The sequence below is a fragment of the Homarus americanus genome, unplaced genomic scaffold (genome assembly GCF_018991925.1).
Source record: "Homarus americanus isolate GMGI-L3 unplaced genomic scaffold, GMGI_Hamer_2.0 scaffold41027, whole genome shotgun sequence".
In the NCBI taxonomy this organism is placed as follows: domain Eukaryota; kingdom Metazoa; phylum Arthropoda; class Malacostraca; order Decapoda; family Nephropidae; genus Homarus; species Homarus americanus.
The window spans coordinates 9,693,113-9,715,747 of record NW_024745073.1 but is presented as its reverse complement, the minus strand read 5'-3'; the positions used below and the strand labels follow the sequence as shown (position 1 = coordinate 9,715,747).

Genomic DNA, 22,635 nt, shown 5'->3' with positions numbered 1-22,635 from the left:
CTCAAACAAAACAAATATAGTTAATAAAAATATATCAATAAATATTTAATAATAATTATCTTACTATATTGTTATAGTTTATGGTGAAAATATTCCTATTAATGAATCTAATCTATTACTATTAAGAGTGTGTAGTTTAGTTTGCTTTATTTACGAAGAATGCCAAATAGCTTTGTCCGATTGATGATTCTAAATGTGTTAGTCTTCCTAATATATATTTATATTAATATCCTGGCTATATAAAATACATCTAAAATAATAATATTCATAAATATAGTCGTTAGTAATCGTTAAACTAATTTTGGGGAAAAGACAAAGGAAGCTAACGCACAAGTCAACGCCAAGCATCCTGACATAAAAGGAATATAGACTCACTTAGGAATTATGTACACAAAATTAATTTAATAAGATCTCCATCATTATTAAATATTATAAAAAAAAGTTGTTAAATGATATGCAGTCGCTCTTACTACTAATACAGTAATACTATATGGCAAACAAAATCATCCACTTTGTATGAACTCTATCGGCCTTAAGGGTAAAATACATTAGTTGAGATAGTTTATTAACCTTTAGAGTATGAATGGCTCTCTGTCCTCAATAAAATCATCTGCCGTTAACCAAATTAAATATTATATGTGATGGCCCGTTGTGAAGAGGTTATAGTAGCTACTGTGCCAAAGCCACCGTCATTTATTAAAATATATGTACCCTTGTGTGTAATATTATGTCAATTTACATATAAAAATTTAGTTTGTTGTCTTTAGTTTGATTCTATTCGATGTCATTCTTAATTATATTTCCAATATTGGTTAAATCATCGGTGGAAATAAGCTAGATAAATCCTGCTAAAGGGGGAGAACAGTAAGGGATTTGCAATTTGGAATTCAAGAAATTAGTAAAGTAAAATTTAAGAGATAAGTGGGTTCAAATTTAAGGGATTAGTGAGGTGAAATGTAAGAGATTATTAAGATAATATGTAATGTCTGTATAATAAATATGGTGAACAGCTGAGGATTAGCAAAAGAGAAATTTAAGAAATTAACAAGTAAATTGTGAGATTAGCCAATTAATGTTTTTGGGATTAGGAAGGTGAAATGTAGTAAACAATAGGGATGAACCATAGGGGATTAGTAATTTGAAGATGTGTGCCATCATGAGCACCATTAATTTTAGGATAAGTACAGTTAGGTATACTGTACAGTACAGTCTTACCCTCATATTGACCATTATCTTCATATCATAGTTTATGGACCAATTAGATACACACTCCCAGTTAACTCCTTGTGTACAGGGTCTCCTGTGCTGAATAAAGTCGTCTGTCATTAGCCAAATAAGATTAAAAGTGGTGACCCGTAAACTATAAATAAAGTCTCTGGGAACTTGTTGCACTAAATCACATGGAAGAAATGACATCTGAGGCTCTGTATCAATGCCTCTTTATATGAAATGCAATGTTGGCCACATAAAGTTAGTACAAAAATAGTTGGATCACTTGAATATGAGCACTCCCAGCTTACTTCACCTTTAGGTTGACCGCTCTGTGTTTAACCTATGATAACCTAACCCTAACTCCAACTCCCCTTCTCAAGGTAGGATTAGGGTGTTTAATCTTCAAGTGAAATAAGCTGGGGGTTAATCTTCAAGTGATGGAAATAGTTGCTCAAATACTTTATTGGAGGAAATGTATTTTATTTAAAGCACACAATTCTGTGCTTGCAATCTTTGTTTCCCACTATTATGCAAGACACCCAGAATCATGTACCGAGGGCTCCCGACTTATGAACGTCCGACTTACAAATGCCCGCTGATAAGAGTGAGGTTAAACTTTAAATTTACAGTATTTTATTTACCTGATGACTTATTTTTTACTTTCATTAAATTAAGTGATTTTCGATGTATATAAGGACTTAGGCTATGATATAGAGGAATTTTAAACATTGCTCTATAAGTATGGTATGCACATAGCATGTGTTTCGACTTATGAACGTCCTCGGGAATGGAAGCCGTTCTTGACCTGGGGACCCCCCTGTACTGTGCTACAAACAATAACTCTCCCTCAATTTGTTCTCTTTAACCCTGATGGAAATAATGTGTTAATAAAGCAACACCATATCCACTACGTATTAATATTTATTACACTGAAAAAAAAAAGTTTCACACAATCCCCTATCAAATCGTTTAAACTCAAAACTAATAGACTGCACAATTCTATAATGAACGCAAATATGAAATGCAGAAACAGTCAGTACCTCAACAAAATTGACACACTGAATGTAAGGAAACAATATACAGACAATGCTATACCTGTACTGACCATTCAATGCACTTCAATAAAACGTAATAATGCACTTTCGTAATCTGTGATAAATGCTAATTTATATTTGAGACAAATTTGTAAACTATCTTGAGTACCAAAGGAAACTTATTTCCCTTCTCAATTTTTTTCCATATTAAGTACAAACAAAGACGGTTTTCTGTACTCAAGCAAACTTTTAATCTGTTTGGAGAACAAACACAAAATATATTTCCACATTCAAGAAATTTTTTAACAATCTTAAGTAAAAAAGTTGTGTTTTCAGTGCATTGCTTGACAGTACAGTACCCCACTGAATATATGTACGGCTCAACTCCAGCATTTTCTCTATGAGGCAAAATTTTATGAATATATTGGTTATTAGTAGACTATACAGCTCATGGAGTGAACAATGAAATGAATGCCAAACAATGCAGTGATAATAATAAATGAACATTCCTGTAAAAAGCATCTTATGTCCTAACTTAAAATCTACTGTTCTTTACCAAGTGCATTACAACAGAAAACCAAAGAATATTCATGTGACAATGAAACACTACGGCTCCTACTTCCAAAGAGAAATTTTAGGAAAATATTCCTAAATACAAGATTGACTCCTCAGAAAGAGGATACAGAACATCACTCGGCACTTGACTGTACATAACTGTACATAGACAAAACAGAAAGTAAAATAATATAAATTGAATAGAATATGAATGAAATAATTTCATACATTAATATACACAGTTTAAGTATAAATTTCTATATAACCCTCTGTATATTTGTCGTGTCTCCACCACTGTTGAGTAAACTTAAGGTGCAGCTCTGCTAGAAGGCCACACAACACACTGTTGGGAACACTTCAGGTGCAGCTCTGCTAGAAGGCCACACAACACACTGTTGGGAACACTTCAGGTGCAGCTCTGCTAGAAGGCCACACAACACACTGTTGGGAACACTTCAGGTGCAGCTCTGCTAGAAGGCCACACAACACACTGTTGGGAACACTTCAGGTGCAGCTCTGCTAGAAGGCCACACAACACACTGTTGGGAACACTTCAGGTGCAGCTCTGCTAGAAGGCCACAACACACTGTTGGGAACACTTCAGGTGCAGCTCTGCTAGAAGGCCACACAACACACTGTTGGGGAACACTTCAGGTGCAGCTCTGCTAGAAGGCCACACAACACACTGTTGGGAACACTTGGTGCAGCTCTGCTAGAAGGCCACACAACACACTGTTGGGAACACTTCAGGTGCAGCTCTGCTAGATGGCCACACAAACTGTTGGGAACACTTCAGGTGCAGCTCTGCTGAAGGCCACACAACACTGTTGGGGAACACTTCAGGTGCAGCTCTGCTAGAAGGCCACACAACACACTGTTGGGAACACTTCAGGTGCAGCTCTGCTAGAGGCCACACAAACTGTTGGGAACACTTCAGGTGCAGCTCTGCTAGAAGGCCACACAACACACTGTTGGGAACACTTCAGGTGCAGCTCTGCTGCACTGTTGGGAACACTTCAGGTGCAGCTCTGCTAGAAGGCCACACAACACACTGTTGGGAACACTTCAGCAGCTCTGCCACACACAAACTGTTGGGAACACTTCAGGTGCAGCTCTGCTAGAAGGCCACACACAAACTGTTGGGAACACTTCAGGTGCAGCTCTGCTACACAAACTGTTGGGAACACTTCAGGTGCAGCTCTGCTAGAAGGCCACACAACACACTGTTGGGAACACTTGCAGCTCTGCTAGAAGGCCACAGAAACTGTTGGGAACACTTCAGGTGCAGCTCTGCTAGAAGGCCACACAACACACTGTTGGGAACACTTCAGGTGCAGCTCTGCTAGAAGGCCACACAACACACTGTTGGGAACACTTCAAGTGCAGCTCTACTAGAAGGCCACACAAACTGTTGGGAACACTTCAGGTGCAGCTCTGCTAGAAGGCCACACAACACACTGTTGGGAACACTTCAGGTGCAGCTCTGCTAGAAGGCCACACAACACAATGTTGGGAACACTTCAGGTGCAGCTCTGCTAGATGGCCACACAACACACAGAAGTTATAGACATTAAAGAGAAAATAATAAAGAAACTCTTGGTTGATTAATGTGCTATTTGCTGTAGATTAAAAGGCCTAGAAAATATAGATATATAGATAAACAGATATAAATGTTTTCAAACAATGAAGTAACAAATAATTATTCCCTCTTACAACTAAAAATTTTTTGGAATAAAAATGAAGCTACAAAAATAACAACAAAAAGCATTTAAAGGAACTTTACTACTGAACTGGGTCCAAGTATCCATAGTGAAAATTCAAACTCAGTCACAACCAAAGTAATATCGTGTTTTATTGTCTTTCATAACTGCTGTATCTTTTAATACAACTACTGACCATTAATATACTTATGAAACTACAACCTAATCCTAAGTGATGTATTTCAAACTGCCCTGAGAGCAGAATTTTCCCAATGTTTTTCTCATTATTGTTAAACTGATTATTTTCACATATAAAAGCAAATAAGAACACGAATCACTATGTATAAGTTGGTGAATACACATAAGTTTATACAGATAAGTTTTGTACATTGAGACAAATTCTCAAACTCTTAATACAGCACAGAAAGAAAGTCAGACCTTACACAGGAATCACCATGAAGGGCTGAAGTGTGTGAGCCAGCCACACTTGAATTTTTAGCACCACGGTAAAAAGCTTTGTCCGCCATGCTTTACAGTTCAAAACAATTTTGAAAATTTTTTGTCTCAGTATTTTGCAGATTCATTGGTGATTACAAATGATGCTTAATTTTACATACACCAGTGTTTCCCCAGTACAGTTTCAATGGCTATGCTGGATTACCAAGTAATAAACAGGGGAATGAATGTGAAATTATATTTACACAATCACAATACACTTTATCAGATGCTGCCACTTGTAAATGGTTTTCTCTGGTGATCCCTGTTATATAGTATGAGGAAAAATTTTAATCCTTCTTTAAGTATAAGTGCTTCTATATTGCTTAGTTACCTGTCATGGAAAAATTGTGTTAAAAAATAGAAAGGAAATATCACATTACTATTACAATTCTCATAATCAAAAAATAAATGTATTTAACAAATATGTTACTCAGTCAATAAAACAAAGTTGGTGAACCAATATCTGTTGCTTCACTAACAGTAGCTTACAAACATGTAAATGGTGCATCTCATATGAAGTGCTACTTAAGAAAAAATTAAGAAAATAATCTTATTTTTCAAATAAAATTTCAGATAACAAACTAAATAATAGGATACATTTATATAACAAGTAATAGTACTGATCTTCAGCATAAAAGATCTACCTCTCTTTTTAGGACCCATTTTACTTAAATCTTGATTACAGGAGATAACAGAATTGCATTACCTCTAACTAAACTGACTAATGGTCACAGGCATAACAAGATGACCATAAATGATAAAATATACCCACAGCAGTTTTGACTGTTGACCTATTAATCAAGAGGTCTCTATGCACCCCTATAGGCAACCCCTGAGTACTGTACTGTATAGTTTGTCCAAGGTAAAATGTGTAGAACAAATGTTGATCAGAAACCAAATTAAGAAAAAGAAAGACAGTACAGAATCATACTTTTACACACTCCAAAATGCAGACATATGAAAAGAGCAATCTTGTGAAGGCCAAGAGTTGAGTGGCTTGGGAGTATGGTGACAGCATCCAAGAGTACAGGTATTATACAGTATTGTGAGTTAAGGAAAATCACATTTGTCAGCAGTGTACCAGTTCGCCTCATTCATCCAGGGAAAGTACATTTATTTTCCATATGTATTCCTTTATAAAAGATCTGCCTCACAATCACAACTTTTATATCAAAATAAATTTTTGTTTCCATATTTGATGATTTCCTCAACTGCTTATTCAATGCTTTTCTCTGGGAAATTTGGAAATACTATATTCTAAGGATTTTAGTCTAGCAATCTTAATCACATATTTCAATTCCTATAAATGCAAACTGCCATATAATCCTCAGTCAATTACCCGTACTGTACATAGGGTGTACTGTATAATGAAGCATTACTCAGGGGAATACTCTTAGTTATTCTCTTCTAATCATGTTGCAGTTCCTTACTCTTATTAGTTACTGTTTCTTTTGATTTATAGATATTATTGTTTCTATCCATTTTTTTTTTCATTTCACTTATAAAGAGAAACTAATTAGATTATCAGGAATTCATGGTAAGGACCCAAATACTGTAGTGTACGGTCTTCACTAAAGGTACTAAAGACATTTCTTAAAATGAGACTTTATGTCTATTGAGTCATACTACAGTAGGTAAGAGGAACAAGGTTATCAGGAAAAAAAGAGAAAACAAAGAATATTTGTCAGATGGACAGGAGAGAATGACCACAACAAACACAAAAAGATGTACAACAGAAAAACATAAAATGGAGAGGATTCACAGTAGAGGATACAAGAGACAGGCTACTTAGAGGAGAAAAATGAAAGCCTGAGTCACCAACAACTACGGAAAGGAAAAAGGTGATGAAAACAGAAATGGAAGGATCAAAACGTTAAAGTATGCTGTGGAAGATTACCAACTGGTGCTGTAGTAGTGGACTGTTAGTGGTGAGGTAGCAATCCTCAACTCCAATACTGGGTTGATAATTCATAAGCAAATGATAATAACTTTATGAATCAACATTACATTTAAGTTTATATTACATGGTCTCCAAGTAAAGAATGTAACACAGAAGAGTCATCTAACTTAAGGAACTCTCTATAATCAAGACTACAATAAACGGAATCTTAAGATCTGAGGCGTTGGTGTAATAATGTACAGTACCTGAATATGCATGGATGGCACCAAAGATAAATACACGAGGAGTTCATTTCCCTGAATATCAAACAACATTAGTGATGCTTATATTCTATCTTGAAAGACTCCCAGTAAAGGTGCTATGCAACTGCATTCAATATGCTCAATACTCGTGTTTAGACTGAAAACCAAAACTCTAGCATCATCTCCGCAATTTAATTGGTCAATATTTCCGAATTATTTATTTTTTGTTTAATGAGCACTAAACACATTAAATCACCTTTGGCAGCATTTGGGTTAATATATAGTACTTTAAATTCTAATTCAGTTAAAGAGATGAAAGGAAAATATATACTTACGTACAGTAGCTAAAACAACTATTTGTGCATACTTTGCGGGAAACAATATGAGACCATGGACAATAAATTTTGGTATATGAGGGCTGTCACTAGTCACACAAAATTTCGGAGCATATCGACCCCCACCTGCACAGATGGTTGTTTTAGCTACTGTACCTACACAAATAAAAAATACTGCCTACGCAAAAAGTATTAATTTCTGTAGGCATTCAAACAAGATCCCATCAGTGACACAAGGAAGAAACACAAGACCTCTCATCCACACACGATCCTTATACTTTTCACAATAATATATTGTATATATATATATCAAAGTATCAACAATGTCCTTTTAAAACCCTGCTGCTGACACTTGGAGGCAAATAAACATGGGGCAAAATACTCCTGGAAATTTATAGCACAATCTGCAGTGTGCACTAACAAAGGAACTGTTTACTGTAACTTTATATTTGCTCCCCAATCTGGGAATTATTCATTGTAAAACACAATACTCTACAGTACAGGACTGGTTATTTGGCCCCAGGGTAAGCCATGAAAATTATGAGGATCGTGATGGATAATAACAAAGGTGGGCAGTACAGGCAGGTGCTTTTTACAATCACATATTAGTCTGCTTGGCAGTATTGCTTCACTCACTTCTAACTGAATATGATAAAAAAATAGTATTCCTTGCAATCCTGGCTCTGATTTTTTGATCTGTAAACTTATAAAATGGATCAATAAAAAAAGGATAATTATGAATAACCCTTATGAATAACCCATGTCATTTAGCTCTACTGGCTGAGTTATTGCCACAGCCCTGTCTTATCTATATTGTTGTTGCTGTTAATTTTAAAAGTTCTCCAACAACCAATAAGATCAACTTGATATATACCTGGTGGGGATACAATTTGGGGTACAGTACAGTAGTAATATTTGTATGAAAATCCATTTTTTCCCAATAAAAAATCTTTAGTCAGCTGAGCACATGGCTGCCAATATTTGTTCATTTTCATCTATAACAACTACCTAAAAATGGCCTTTGTACTCTCTTGTGCTTTACTATAGCCTAATCACTTTGGTCTTACACATCATGAACTCAGAATCTACTAATGAAATTTCCAACTATCAAAAAATGGTACAACTGTTGCCATTATTCTAACTCCATCAAATTTAGCACCTCTGTAATAAGAGGAAATACACAACTGACCATGTTACTTATTAACACTGATTCCTTTATTACCCAGTACAGTATAATGGCTCGCAAGGTCATCATACATGCTTAGTAACTTGGTTTAACATAAATGAAATTAAATATTTAATACATGCCATGAATCAACTGAATAAATATGTTATGACTCAGTCTAACACACACTCAACAGTCATCCACAAATTAACAAAACAAAATAAGTTCACTTTGAAAACTATAATACCCAAATTCCTACTGCATGTCTCTCAGCACAGTATTGAGAATGTAAGAGCCTTGCTTCTGAATACACAAAACACTGTACAGGAAATATTCATACCTGTTTGTATCTTCCTCACTTAAATACACTTTTGACTCACTGCAGTTCTAATTCTAGCAGTAATGAGTTATTTAAATTCCTGTAGATTGTATTGTACTAAAGGAGAAAAATTTTAACAAAAAATAATAGTAAAACCTGCAATTCATTGATAACAAACAGCAATGTAATTTTACCTTTGCTTTGCACTGAGGGAATCTTCTGTCACAATAAGTAATTGATGTGACAGCTCTTGGTTATCTTGTCCCTAGTACAATATACAAAGACTAAAGTCTTTATTAAGAAAATATGGTGAGTGAACTTGCAAATGACATCTGTCACCCTTAATGACTATCAGTGTCAATAAGTGTCTAGGCAGTTGTATGATATAAGTTCTTCACTGTTGTTTGAAGATTCAAACTAAAGTGAGGATTGGGTACAAGAACAGTTCACAGAACCTACTCCTAATAATCCCAATCCTTCTCCATATCCACAAAAATGGACTTACTTCTTTTTGTGAATATTTTTAATATGTTTATGAAGGTACTGGTGGCGTTTTGCCCTGAAATCACAATGCGGACATTTGTGGGGCTTCTCGCCGGTGTGACCCAACATGTGGCGCTTGACGTTGTCATGGCGTTGGCTGGTAAAGGTACAGAAAGAACATTTGTGAATCTTTGTGTGCTCAACTTTCTTGTGATCAAGAAAAGATTTGTAGCTATTGCTGGTGAAGTCACACTCAGAACAGACATAGGGCTCCTTGGTGTGGGTACGCATGTGTCGATTTAAGTTTTCTTTCTTCTGGCAAACCTTACTACAGTAGTGGCACTTATAGGGGCCTTCATCCCCAGTGGACGCTCGTTCAATTTTCACAAGAGAGCTGGTGTTGGCTTGGCCCTGCAAAGAAATATAAGATATAGACTTGATGGGTACAGTACTGTACAGTACAGTAAGTCCGCGCTTAACGTTGTTTTGGTACTACGTTGCTAAACTTTAGAGACCAAAAATTCGTTTAACGTCCCGGTGATTCGATACTAGGTTGTTTTGCGTCGTCAAGGACTACATTTTACAGTGCTTTGCATCACCTCTCTCTTCTGGCCGTGCTATGCTCTCTCGGCTTGGCGCAGAGTCTCAGTGACTCACCACACTCCTCCTCCCCTCCGCCTCCTCTGCTTCACCACCCACCACACATTTGCTCTACCACCTCCGCCCATCGGTGAGTACCAATACAAACTAAGTAGTTGTATATGTATTCACTATTTTCTATAGAAATGGCAATGATTTTCTGTAAATGTAATGTATTTCATGGGTCAAAGGGAGGCTCAGCAACGCAACTCCCGTATTTTATCTATTTCTTATGGGGAAAATTGATCCGCTTAACTTTGTTTCGTATAATGTTGCATTTTTAAGAACGTAACCCCGACGTTAAGCGAGGACTTACTGTACTGTATTTGAGGCTCCTGGAATGATGACTAGCTATGACTATGTTGTTACTAATAACAATAGAGTAGATACTTTGCATTTACAAACTCATTTATGCACAATTTTATGAGTACAGTCAGTTCTGATATAACGCGATAGTTGTGTTCTTGTAAAACATCGTGTTATAGAAATTCGCGTAATAGAAATAACAGGACTTATGGAGAAAATAGGGTTAGGTGCAGATTACTACTCGAAATCGAAAAAAATTTAGTAGTTAGCCTAACACAAAGGATAGCACAGTCTAAATAAATGTTACATTCATATCTAATAATGAAATCATACAGTAAATGTAACACTTTACCTTGAAAAAATATGAATATAACTTGATGGGGGAGAAGGGTCATTTTGAGGTTGATAACATCGAGCTTCTCTTCAAGGGTTATAACCTTTCTTTTACGATCATCACCGGGAATGCGATCACCAGAACGCTTCTTGGAGATATTCTTCTTCACCATATTCACAGTTAATACCACAAAATTGGAGAAATAGTGAGCAAAAATCGCGTTACAGCAAACAAGCGTTCGCGTTATACAAATATCGTTCCTCTATTCATAAATCGCGTTAGAGCCAATTCGCGTTGTCAAAACACGCGTTATAGCAGAACTCACTGTATAAGATATAGTCAGGCTTAGTTTTAAAGTGCACACAAAGATTCAAGAATGGCATACTGCATCATATTAGTCCTCACAAATAGTATGATGACTCTTCAGTATATCTACTATTCATCACTAGTCATTAGCATACAATAAATAAAACAATTTACCCAAAAAGTTGTGAAAAAGAATCTTGATAGATAAGTCACATACTGATTATATGTTACAAAATGATGATAAAAAATATAGCAAGTACTGATCGACATCACACCATTCTTTCTCTTCTCTTCCCATACAACTGGCATTATTACTACTAACCCTCTGAAACTGAACTTCTGAATGTGAAGAAGCAGAAGTCTCAGGAAATTCTTCAGTAAAGTCATACAGGTTGTCATTTGCTTCCTGAAAGGGATAAGAAATTTCTCATAAAAGTTTGCACAATATTTCATTCTTCATACCATAAAGAGTTAAAGACTTAACAATACCATATTTGTGAGTCTGGCTTTTATTATTCAAGATGATCATGAGTACAGTGTGGTATCCAGCCACATGTACCACAGAGACATGTAAAGAGAATGAGGGTTGTCTCAGTAACTACCTGAATACACACACAAGAACACAGAAGGGAAGCAAGAAAAATAAGTCACAGTAAAGAATAATTAAAATGACTGAGATTTAAATTGTGTAGCCAACCCTGAAGTAGTGATACCAAATGAATGCTACTAAGAAAATAATAACCGAGAGTAATGCCTCAGTAGCTGTACTGTAAGTGAATGCCAAGAGTAGTCATAAATTTTTGAGGAAATGGAGTAAATTTACGTTACTTCAAATCATCAACCCTCTGCACCCCAATAGTGTCCACAACTTTTGTGAAATGGGCAAAGTCCCTCTGGATTAAATATTTATTTGATAGACTCCAAACAACTTTCAATTAGTCCTAAACCAACAACCAAAATGTATGATAAAATTACCGCTGAGTGAAATGTTGCAATCTCCTCTCCTTGTGCTGCCTTGGCATCATATAGTGGCCGGATGTCAACAAAGCTGTCCAACAATTCAGGTATTCCCACTGCTCCATCCCCAGCTTGTGATTCAAGTGCATGTTCCAGTTTTACTGCCTGAATAACTTTCTCAATTGGAGTCAGAGACTGAGATAGAGTCACTTCTTGAGCCTGTCCGTGAGTTGAGAGATCTGTCGGACTGGTGGGATGAGGAGGATGTAGAAGTTGTGTGGGAGAAGTCTGGTCTTGGTGATTTTGTGTCACACTCATATGGCCATGTTGTGGGGTGTGAGGTGGCTGGGGGAGTGTGCTGTTCTGAATGGGAGAAGTATGCTGCTGCAGCTGTATTTGTTGGAGCTGAGGCTTATGTTGGGTAAGAGATACATGTTCACGAGATTCAGTAATTGGTGGCAAATTTGGCTCGGTGGATAACTGTGGTGCTGATGCTGGAGGCTGAGGGCGCTGCACGTGAGATGTTGAATGTGGAGGAGGGTTCATGGGAGGCGGAAGATGTATTTTGGAGGTAGTTGCGACACTCTTCCTAACATCTTGGCGTCTCTTCTTTTTGGCTGGCCCATCATCTGAAGGAGCCCTGGCTGATAACTGGGTTTTGAAGCCCTCGTCGTCAACCATTGTGAGTCCTCGGATCCTCAGACACTCTGCTGCGTGCATAACCCCTGGAATTTGTGTTTCCCGCACATTGACTTCTCCAATGTACATAAAATCTAGAAGGGCCTCAAGTTCTTTGCATGAGATATTGTTCAGAACAACTACAGGATTCACACAGGGGGTCCATTCAAAAATGGCATTAAAATATTCACTGCAGGTGGACAACACAAATTTATGCACTGGAAAGAAACGTCCTTCACATGCCAAAGTTGCATCTGTATAAGCAGCCTGTAAAAGAAACAATATACAATACTGTAGTTTACTTTACAAAATGGAATAATTTCAACATAATGCAAAAACTTTCACATACACATATACTGTACTATTGTACAAACAAAACTCATATGCATAAGACACAAATTTGTACACATACACACATGAAAAAATGAATACAGTAATCCACTCTGGTGACTAATACAGCCAGAAGACTTGACATGTTCTACCAGCAGACTACAATGTCTTGAGACTCCTGACAGATTAATGTAAATTGTTGCAAAGCAGCTCCTCACACGTTGTACTGTACTTTAAAACCCCAGCTCAGTAGTTGCTTTGAGGGCCTGTAAGGCTTTAGGCTGTGTCCTTCAAACATTTCTAGTCCTAACAGTTCTCAGAGGTGCAGAACTCCATCAAAGGAGGAACAAAAAACATTTATCATTTCTAACCTAAAATATTATGACAAATATGATAATCTTGATAGCTTGATGCAATGGCAAATTAGACTTAATGGCACAGTCCAGGTCCCATTAAATTTAGGTTCAACCTGTAATAATATATAGTACACTAAATAAATGTATTTAACTCACAACAAATGATGTTGAGTGGTGCACGAGGTAAGGTGGTGCAATGGGAATTATTGGGAGACATACCAAGCCCCATTGTTTTTCTCCCACACCAAACTCCATAAAACATCAAGTTTTACATTCAATACAATTCCTTTATGGGCTCTTATAACATTACTACTTGCACTTGGTGGCCTCTTTCCACTCACCTTGAATAAGGGTAATACACTGGACAGTCTTAAATAAGTGTTAAAGTCATGAGCCAGAGTTGAGAGATCAAACCAAGTCCAGCAGCTATGTACCCACGCTGTGTGGTAGCAAACACCAAAAAATCCACACCAAATAGTTTTTGTTCTACATACAGTATATCGTGATATCTGTGTTGGAAATTTTGAAAATTTACCCCATTTTCATAAGGGTGAATTTACGGGCTGCATCGCAAATTTACATATTCTGTATGGGTGAATTTCTTCAAGCTGAGTTTCCATAACTTGGGGGATACATGTACTGATAAGGGATCCTATGAAGCAGAAGTCATCAATTAAAACAAAAAGCAACAGTAATGATGTCACACCAGCATGTACAGTACAGTACAGTACAGTACATGCTCTACTTATCTACACTGCAGTAGCCTAAGCTATTATTATGATGATGATGTATATTGGTTTACAGTAAATGAAAATAATTGAAAGTTAAACATATTAATACAAAGTTTAATTCTTCAAGTTGTAAAGAGCTTACCTTGCCTCGCAGGCCTCCGATGGCCTGGCTGAAAATTCGTGAGTGCTCCATCCACTGTAGCGCCAGCAGCTCACTGTCCATCCTGCCTGTAACATGAACCACTGCTATAAAAGTCATGAAATACTCAGAGGTGATCATATAAGCCTTCTTACTTCCATTTCACCATTTTTTTTGCAAAAAAAAACAACAAACAAAGCACGACTGCTTAACTGTGGAAAAAAAATGTTGTGCAAAAGTTTTCCTTTGCCAGTGCTCAAGCAACGCAAAGCTCCATTCTTACTATGTCAAAGGCAATACATGTACAAACATTCACATTCACAGCACACAAGCTTGGCAAGCTCCTTCTTCAAACACCCAGCTTGGAAGCTCTGATCTTTTCCAGATATACAAAAATCATCTGGAATTACCAGGACGAGTTCCTAGAGGCTTCTTGCCCTTTCCCTTGTAGGATCCTTGCCTGGGGTCCATCTCATACCTGGATTTCGTTGCAGTACATCAACCACACACTCTTACATGGCCACACTACAACTGAGAAAGGAACAGGAATCATTTTTGAAGACCCTAACATTATGGTAATGTATGTTGTATGTAATTACACACTTTACAAATACTGTACCTGCAACCCTCATCCTTAGGATACACAAAGTCAATGCTAAATAGAAAAACAACACAGGTACAGCCTGTACTGTATTACAGCAATGTAATGAGCACCATCTGTACAATTACAATTAAACAGGAAACTTCAACTTAAGTTACACTTGTAGATAAGAGCTTAAGTCATACATCTGTCAATTTCCTGAATGCAATAAAAAATACTAGACTCACAATAAAACAGCTACATTTCCACTTCAATAAGAAATCATCATTAGCCCTCTTTAGGTTGTAAATCAAGATCCAACAATTACAAGGTAACTTTTAAGAATTCTTCATGGACATTGTCCAATTTTTAAACAAACAACAGATACAACACAGAGCTCACTGTTGTCCAGTTGTTATAAAGTTTAGCCCAAAGTTGCAAGACAAATGTTTTCCTCCGGATAAGCAGTTTTCATCAAAAGTCTTTACTGCAAGTGTTCAGAAATCACTATACTGTACAGTACTGTATTAACAAAATCTTAAGACTTTATTCTCAGCCAGGAGCAGGTGCAGCAAATAAAATAATGTCACCACATATGTGAAGTATCTCTGGAACACTACTGCCTAACCCCAAACCTGTCCCACAGACCATGAAAACCATACCGATAATTGCGTCTCTTCTTACAAACGAATCCCGTCCCTGAGGCTTGTTCATAAGTCCAACTTTACTTGTGTAGATACTGAACAAATTGTAAAAAAAAAAATAAATAAATAAAGGATGTACAGTACAGCTATATACCCAATAATAGACAAAGCACATTACTCTACAGTAGTGCTTCTTAAACTGGTGAATGGTTCAACCTAGGGTGAATGAAACTAGAGAGGTGAATGAATTAATCTTGATTGAATTATCAAGATTTGTATGATTAAAGAGCTTCCAATTAATTGCCAGCCACTCACAAAATTATAAATGAGAAAGTTTATGCTTATAATATGACAGAAAATGGGCTTGCTTTATACTGCAAGAGAAAATTTATTTACATGTTGACAATCCCTTATCCGAAATCCTTGGGGCCAGAGGCATTTCGGATTTCGGAAATTTTCGGTTTTCAGAATGGTTAATTTATTTATTTTTTTTATTTATTTTTTGGATTAGCCTACCCAGGCACAAGTCGCTGACCCACATTGGGGCCTGGGTGGCAAAAATATAATAAAAATTATAATAATAATAATTCATAGGTCTAGGTCGTGTTTCTCACTTTTGATCTTTTTTTTTCATTCTTGTATTTCTTTATTATTATCATTATTATTATTATTATTATTTTATCATTACAGTATTACTGTTATTATTATTATATTTTATTATTATTATTATTATTATCATTATTATTTTATTTTCGTGTATGTGGGTCAGTGATCTATGCCCGGGTGGGCTAATCCCTGTTTTAAAAAAAAAAAAGTTTCGCCCACAAAATAAACTTTTGGTTTTTAGAGCTTTCCGGTTTTTGGAATTTCGGATAAAGGGTTGTCAACCTGTATTTACATGATTGATCAGATGTTCCAACTCGTCATTTGCCTCCTGCTGGTAAGTGCTTGCTTCTCTTTTAAACCTTGAAGATATGGCATGAATGACTCATAGTTCTTCATCCCAATGTTTAATAACTAGGAAGGATAAAATCTCAGTAAGGTTAATAGTTGTAGAGAATAATGTACTTTGACAGGAAGGCCATAGAATATCCATGGGATTATGTAATGTTACAGTGTAAAATTTTCATGAAATTTGCACTTTATGTTGGTAAACATATCAGTAATTATGTAGAAAAAGCTGGGAAATGATTTTATTAATGAGATTATTATGTTTTCCCATGTAGGTTTTCGTCCAAAACACAGTGGTAATAGTTAAAATTGGGGAAATGTACAGTTACGGAGGTTAAGTCGAGGATGAATGAGACTTTGTTATAATGACCTGAGGGTGAATGGCATTAATAAAGTTTAAGAAGCACTGCTCTACAGTACAGTATATCATAACAGTATCTAATAGAATTTTAATGTATAAATAGCTTAAATTAATTTTGTAGGCTCTAACAGTCAATTGGACATATGGACAGATTGGTTCGTATCTCTGAACATCAGGTCAGAGAGCTTTTGATTCTATTGTTTTCATTATTTTCAGTTGTTTTTGGCTGGCTGCTTAGTAATGGAAGTTTGTTCCCACAACAGGATTCTCTCAAGAGAGTATAAGTCTCCACTGACACCATTATGATGTAAAAATATTATATCACAGTTAAAACAGTGTTAGAAGATACAGTGCAGTCGTCCACAGCAACTGTCCTCCTTGGTGCTCGCGCCAGTTTGGACGGCCAGCTTTTGGTCCCTGTTGGGAAGTTTTCAAGGTTGGATTAGGATAAGATTAATTAGGTTAGTTCATGTTACCTGTTTGCCAACTTTCTACAATGAAGGTGTTCCAAGCAAGAAAAGTCAGTTAAATGGAAGGGTTATAAGTTCTGAACTTGTAATTATCCCTTTTTCAAGGCAATTAATGCTTTTGAGGAGATTGACTGGTCATTAAGATTAACCATGGCTACCACTGTCAAGACCTCTTGGGTCTTAGACTGACACTGTAGGAACCAACATACTGTAGTTCTGAACTCAACCATAAAATGGGAATTCAGGATCAATTCTTTATTTTTTCTTTGTTCATCAGCCTGACTTGTACAGTACTGTACTTTATATAAAGAAGTTATCCAAATACATCTTGGTCTACATGAGAGATCTCACCAAAACAGCTAAATTGCTCACTTAACAAACACTGTCCAGTAATGTAAAGTTTTTCATACTCGTCTAATCTTAAGATTCTCCAATGATCAACAGATTCCATTTGCCCAACAGGAGACTCCAAGGTTATACAAAACCCAAGAACATGCAATAAGAAGAAGAAAAAAATATAAATAAAAAAATCATACAAAAATCATTTAGTTAAGAAACCAAATGAGTAAAGCAATTATTAATCTTAATGCTGCCACATCATCATTCCTAATTTCACCTTATCCATTGAAAAAAGTAACTGAAATCATCAAGTTCATTAAGTACACTTGTACAAAAGCAAAAAGTGAACCTTCATCATTATAGTAAACACAACCATAAGACAGTACAGTATAGTCTGGATTTACGCAGTTTTTGTTTACGCGTTTGGTCATTTACGCGGCGCCTTGCCAGAATGAAATGTTTTAATTACGCGGTAAATTTGGTCATTTACGCGGCGAGGTCCAGACCGCCGCGCCATTTTTTACCCACGCGGTTCATTCTTGACCATACACGGGAAGCGGCGCGGTGAGGGGTGCGCATTTGGCCGCTCTTACGTTATCGTTGACATCATATGACGTATCGGACTGTGATTGGGCCACGCATTCTTACCACCCACGCATTCCCTCCACCGCTAGCTGTGATTGGTCTAATGTAACATGACGTGCCCTGCCACCAGAGGGTAGAAGTCGCTGACCTAGTCGGGCCAGTCTCATTGTTCTCAGTCCGCGTATACAGTTCTCTCTTGTGCCCGCTATTCCCCTCACAATGGCTTCCGCTGGACCCCCACCACCCGAGAAAAACCTTGAATTACCTGGACCAAGCCATGAGTGTGTGAAGGAAATCATCGAGTTGGGGGGAGAAAATTAAGCTCATCCTTGACAACGACCCAGACAAGCATCGGTATGAAGTGCCTAATAACCATCTGACGAAAGTTATGGAGCCGTATATCCAGATCTATCTCGACAACATCAATGCTTGTCGTCAACGTAGTATTAAGGACTTCTTCGCCCGCAACCCACCACAACCACAGCCAGCCCAAGTCAGTGATAGTGACAGTGAGGATATGGACTTTGAGGGGTTTGTCTGGGAGGCCCTGCAAACCTCTGCGAGTAGTGAAAGTGATTCACCGGAGGGCAACTAATCTGCCCTCTGCCTCGGAACCAGCCGCCATCCACGTGTGCCGACCAATCTTTTCTACTAACGTAAGTGTTAAAAAACCTAATATTATTGATATTTCTCTTAAATATTAATTGTGTGTGCATACCATCATAAAATTAAGATGTTATTTTTACTACAAGGTATGTATTGTGTCGGAAAAAGAGGAGTTTGGGGGTCGGCCCAGTCTCTATTTCAATTAATCCCATATGTTCTGTTATTTCGTTTACGCATTTCTCTTTTTACGCGGACCTCCACGGGTTCAATTGACCGTGTAAATGCAGACTATACTGTATATATAAATGCACTATAAAACAGTTTGCTACAGCATAAATGCTTCTTCATTATTGAACTGTACAGTACAGGTATACCTGGATTTATGACGGCTGCATTACTGAATACCCCATCATAATTTAAATCTTTATCTATTATCATTATAAATTGGAAGATACATTCCAAAAAAATAAAAAAATAAATAAAAAGAACTTCAACATTTAATAAAATGATAGTTTGCAACACAACTTAAATATTTACATGCATACACAATTGAGAAGTCAGTCTGTATACAGTACACATTAGCAGTAATAAGTGAAAAACAAAAATATAATTTGTTTTAACCCTTTGGGTGCGGGATAAAATCATCTGGCGGTAGCCAAAATAAAATGGCAAGTGCGGGAAACACAGAGAAAGGGTTAATAATTGCCACTAAAGACTTGCAATAGTTGTATAACTCTACTAGTTATATTACACCTGGAACAAGTTATTTTCTTAGAAATTACACAGCAAGACTCAAAAAAGTTATTTGAGTGCTTGATTTCTTTGTAAGGACTCGAGTGACTTATCATCCTCGTCTAAATAGTTTTGAATCATTTTGACTTCACTGACAGAACAAACTTCACAAGCAGAGAAAAGAGGAGTGGATGCACACACAAAAGGGAAAGAACCACAAGAAATCTAATTTAAGTTTGCAAGAAAGGCACTGAATGAAGAACAAATGAAAACTCAATAGTTGTTGGCTGAAAAAAAAAGGGCTTTCCATGATGTTATGAAATTATGAGCCAATACTAGGCCAAAACTTCAGCTGCCGATTGGTGGAAAAGGCACATGACAGATGTATAGCAACTGATACCAACTCTTAATGTCACCATTACCAGAAAAAAATAAATTCTGAAAACAGCACTACTACCAGAAGGAGTTGTTCGATTCCGTTCATTTTTTTCCCAGACGTTTTTATCATTATAGTTTGTACTATTTTAAAAAAGGCAACAACTATTTATTTTAATTATGAATACTGTATATATTTTTTAGTTTTTTCTATCTATGAACATAGATCACCTGTAGTGGGCAGGGCATGAAGGACGAAGGAAATTGCGGGTAAAAACACGGTGAAAAACTTTTTTGACACTGAAATAATGTTTCTACATGCTTTGTAAGCAAAAAAATGAATTATTTACCTTAAACATTCCTCCGAAAAATCTGCCATTGTCGGCGAGTATTGATGTCTCTAAGTTTGTTTACACCGACCTGCTCGGTCCAAATTTATGCTCAGATCCACAAAAAATCATAAAATTACACCATGACACTTTAAGAAAGTTGCTTTCATTTGGTACCAGATATTAAAATGTGTGCTTTCTGTTTATTATGGTACGGGGTCTGGGAGGGAGAGCCACCAGGCTAGATAAGTTTCTTTGGTTGGTTAGGTCAGATTATATTAAGTTCTAATAAATGTCGCCTCTTTTAAAATACTTATGATAATGGTAAGAACATATGTGGAAAAAATCAACAAATTTGAACAACTCTTTCTGGTGGTACAGTAGTGTTCTCGTACATTACCAAAAAAGGAAAAAAAATGTGAAAACCTGATTTTCCAAAGAATTATATAAGGTAAATATTATCACCACACTCAACATAAAAACTGCACTTGAAAATTATCGTTGTAGTTACATGCTCGTCTAAGCCCAAGAGACGTATGTTTGAAAGACGTTAATGCTTCCGTCCCATACGGACGAAAAACATACAGTAACATCTGAACATTTTTGTATAAATTATTTAAAAAATTTGTTGCATTTATAATAAAAGTACCAACAAATATGAAGGATTATCAGCAATCTTGTATTATTAATTTGTAAATTTTGCCTTGGCAGCATTTCATGCCTGCAGAGAATATAAGGAATATGTTTTTAGCGACTAATAATTTATTGTAGATAAGCTATCTAAACCTACCTGCCCTAGGATGGAAGCACCTTACTTTAAATTACATTAGGTAGGTTAGTTGGTTAGGTTAGGTTAGGTTAGGTTAGGTTAGGTTAGGTTAGGTTAAGGTTAGGTTAGGTTAATTTACAATAGATTAGGTTGGTGAGGTCAGATAACTAAATACAGGGATGACCTAAACTAATATTTTACCTGACTGTATTTATTTTTAACATAAACAATAGAACAAAACAAAACTAAAAAAAAGTTACAATTCCTTCCAGTCTTTGTTTAATATATTAGATAAAAAAAGGACCCATAAAAAAACCATAATACTGTTCTTTCCCTTGAATATATGATATAGAATATAACCAATAACTTAACAAACTAATAAACTAAGAACAATACACCAACACGTGAACACACACACACCAGTTATTGATGAACATTATATATAAAGCAGATTATTCACAGCTATTAGATACATTCCACAACAAACAACTACTCATAATACTAATAGAGTGAGTTAGTAGTTAATTACCTCGAGAGATATACCAAAAACATCCGTTAACAAGGACTGGCTGTAGTCGAGGCTGAGCTACAAAATGGTGAAAAAAAACTTATTTCCTTCAACATACAACCGTAATTTATATCCCGTCTTGATCTTCAGACCTCTGGGGTATTGTATAGTTAATTGTACACCGGATATGAACTAAATGAAGGTGAAACAAGACCTATGAATCATGTCTTGAGGTAAAGATGCTTTATGACTTCATTTGTTTGTAAACAATCTGGCTACATCTGTTGGCCGGGTCCTTAACTATGTCTCTACCGCGTTATTTAAACAACTTTATTGTATTACAGTTTAATTTATTTAGTAAAGATTTATACAGCAAACATTAATTCATAAATAACGCTTCTGCCCTTCACCTTGCACAGGATGTAAAGGGTGCCCAATAAACTAGCCCCCTGAATACTGCCAATAGATATATTAACAAAAGGTATAAATATATATATAAAAGAATATATTTTGTAATTTTCAAGGGCTAAGGAAAAAAAGACGATTGTTAAATAAATATATATTAAAAGTTTTCACGTGAATTCTTATACGTTAAAAATTTCTTTCTAAATTTCACCAATTTATATGAATATTGAAAATCTTAAATTCTGCTGATGTGGAAAATCTTTCTTTAACAACTTAAACAGATGTGCATAAAAGAGAAAAGGATCTTTTCGGTTTGTTGAACTGCATTTATTAATCTGACATAGTTTTACAGTCTAATTTATCTACAAAGTTATTGGGTGTACTGTAGGCCCCTATATTATATTAAGCAGGCAACATTTATTGTTACCTATACGAGTATAACTAATAATAAAATATGGTGACGCTACTTTTATCTTATTTCTCCATCAAACGCTAATTAATCTACTTCCTGTTGTGACACTTTTATATCAATTGTGTCGCTCATATGTCACTCATGCTCCCATCATGTCCTCCACTGTAAGGATCAAGCCCAGGTTCCATGCAGTAGACCCTATGATAAGACCATTATCACAGAGGGTGATAAAGCATTCTCTTATGAACCATATTATTCCTCACATCCATGCTTGGTTTCATGATTATCTAATTGCCTCTCTCCTGCAACGCTGCTGACAATCGGGCTCCACCACTCCCAAACGGGTATGC

At 36.3% G+C, this 22,635-nt stretch overlaps 1 protein-coding gene and 1 long non-coding RNA gene across 3 annotated transcripts; one reads left to right on the top strand and one right to left on the bottom strand.

Moving 5' to 3' along the window:
• Positions 1 to 3,508: 3,508 nt before the first annotated feature.
• LOC121878313 lies at positions 3,509 to 3,879 on the top strand. The gene is made up of 3 exons (XR_006091124.1): positions 3,509 to 3,597; positions 3,645 to 3,787; positions 3,822 to 3,879. It is a non-coding gene; the product is annotated as an uncharacterized LOC121878313 (long non-coding RNA).
• Positions 3,880 to 4,631: 752 nt separating this feature from the next.
• LOC121878312 (transcription factor GAGA-like) lies at positions 4,632 to 21,737 on the bottom strand. 2 transcript variants are annotated; one of them, XM_042384417.1, is made up of 6 exons: positions 21,490 to 21,737; positions 14,630 to 14,750; positions 14,223 to 14,308; positions 12,004 to 12,930; positions 11,351 to 11,434; positions 4,632 to 9,854 (listed from the first exon to the last, which is right to left on the bottom strand). In XM_042384417.1, the coding sequence occupies exons 2-6, from the start codon at positions 14,688 to 14,690 to the stop codon at positions 9,462 to 9,464; spliced, it is 1,551 nt and encodes a 516-aa protein (XP_042240351.1). In that variant the 5' UTR covers positions 14,691 to 14,750; positions 21,490 to 21,737; the 3' UTR covers positions 4,632 to 9,461. The 2 variants fall into 2 exon arrangements, with proteins under 2 accessions (XP_042240351.1, XP_042240352.1); XM_042384418.1 differs by lacking the exon at positions 14,630 to 14,750.
• Between the last annotated feature and the right edge of the window lie 898 nt (positions 21,738 to 22,635).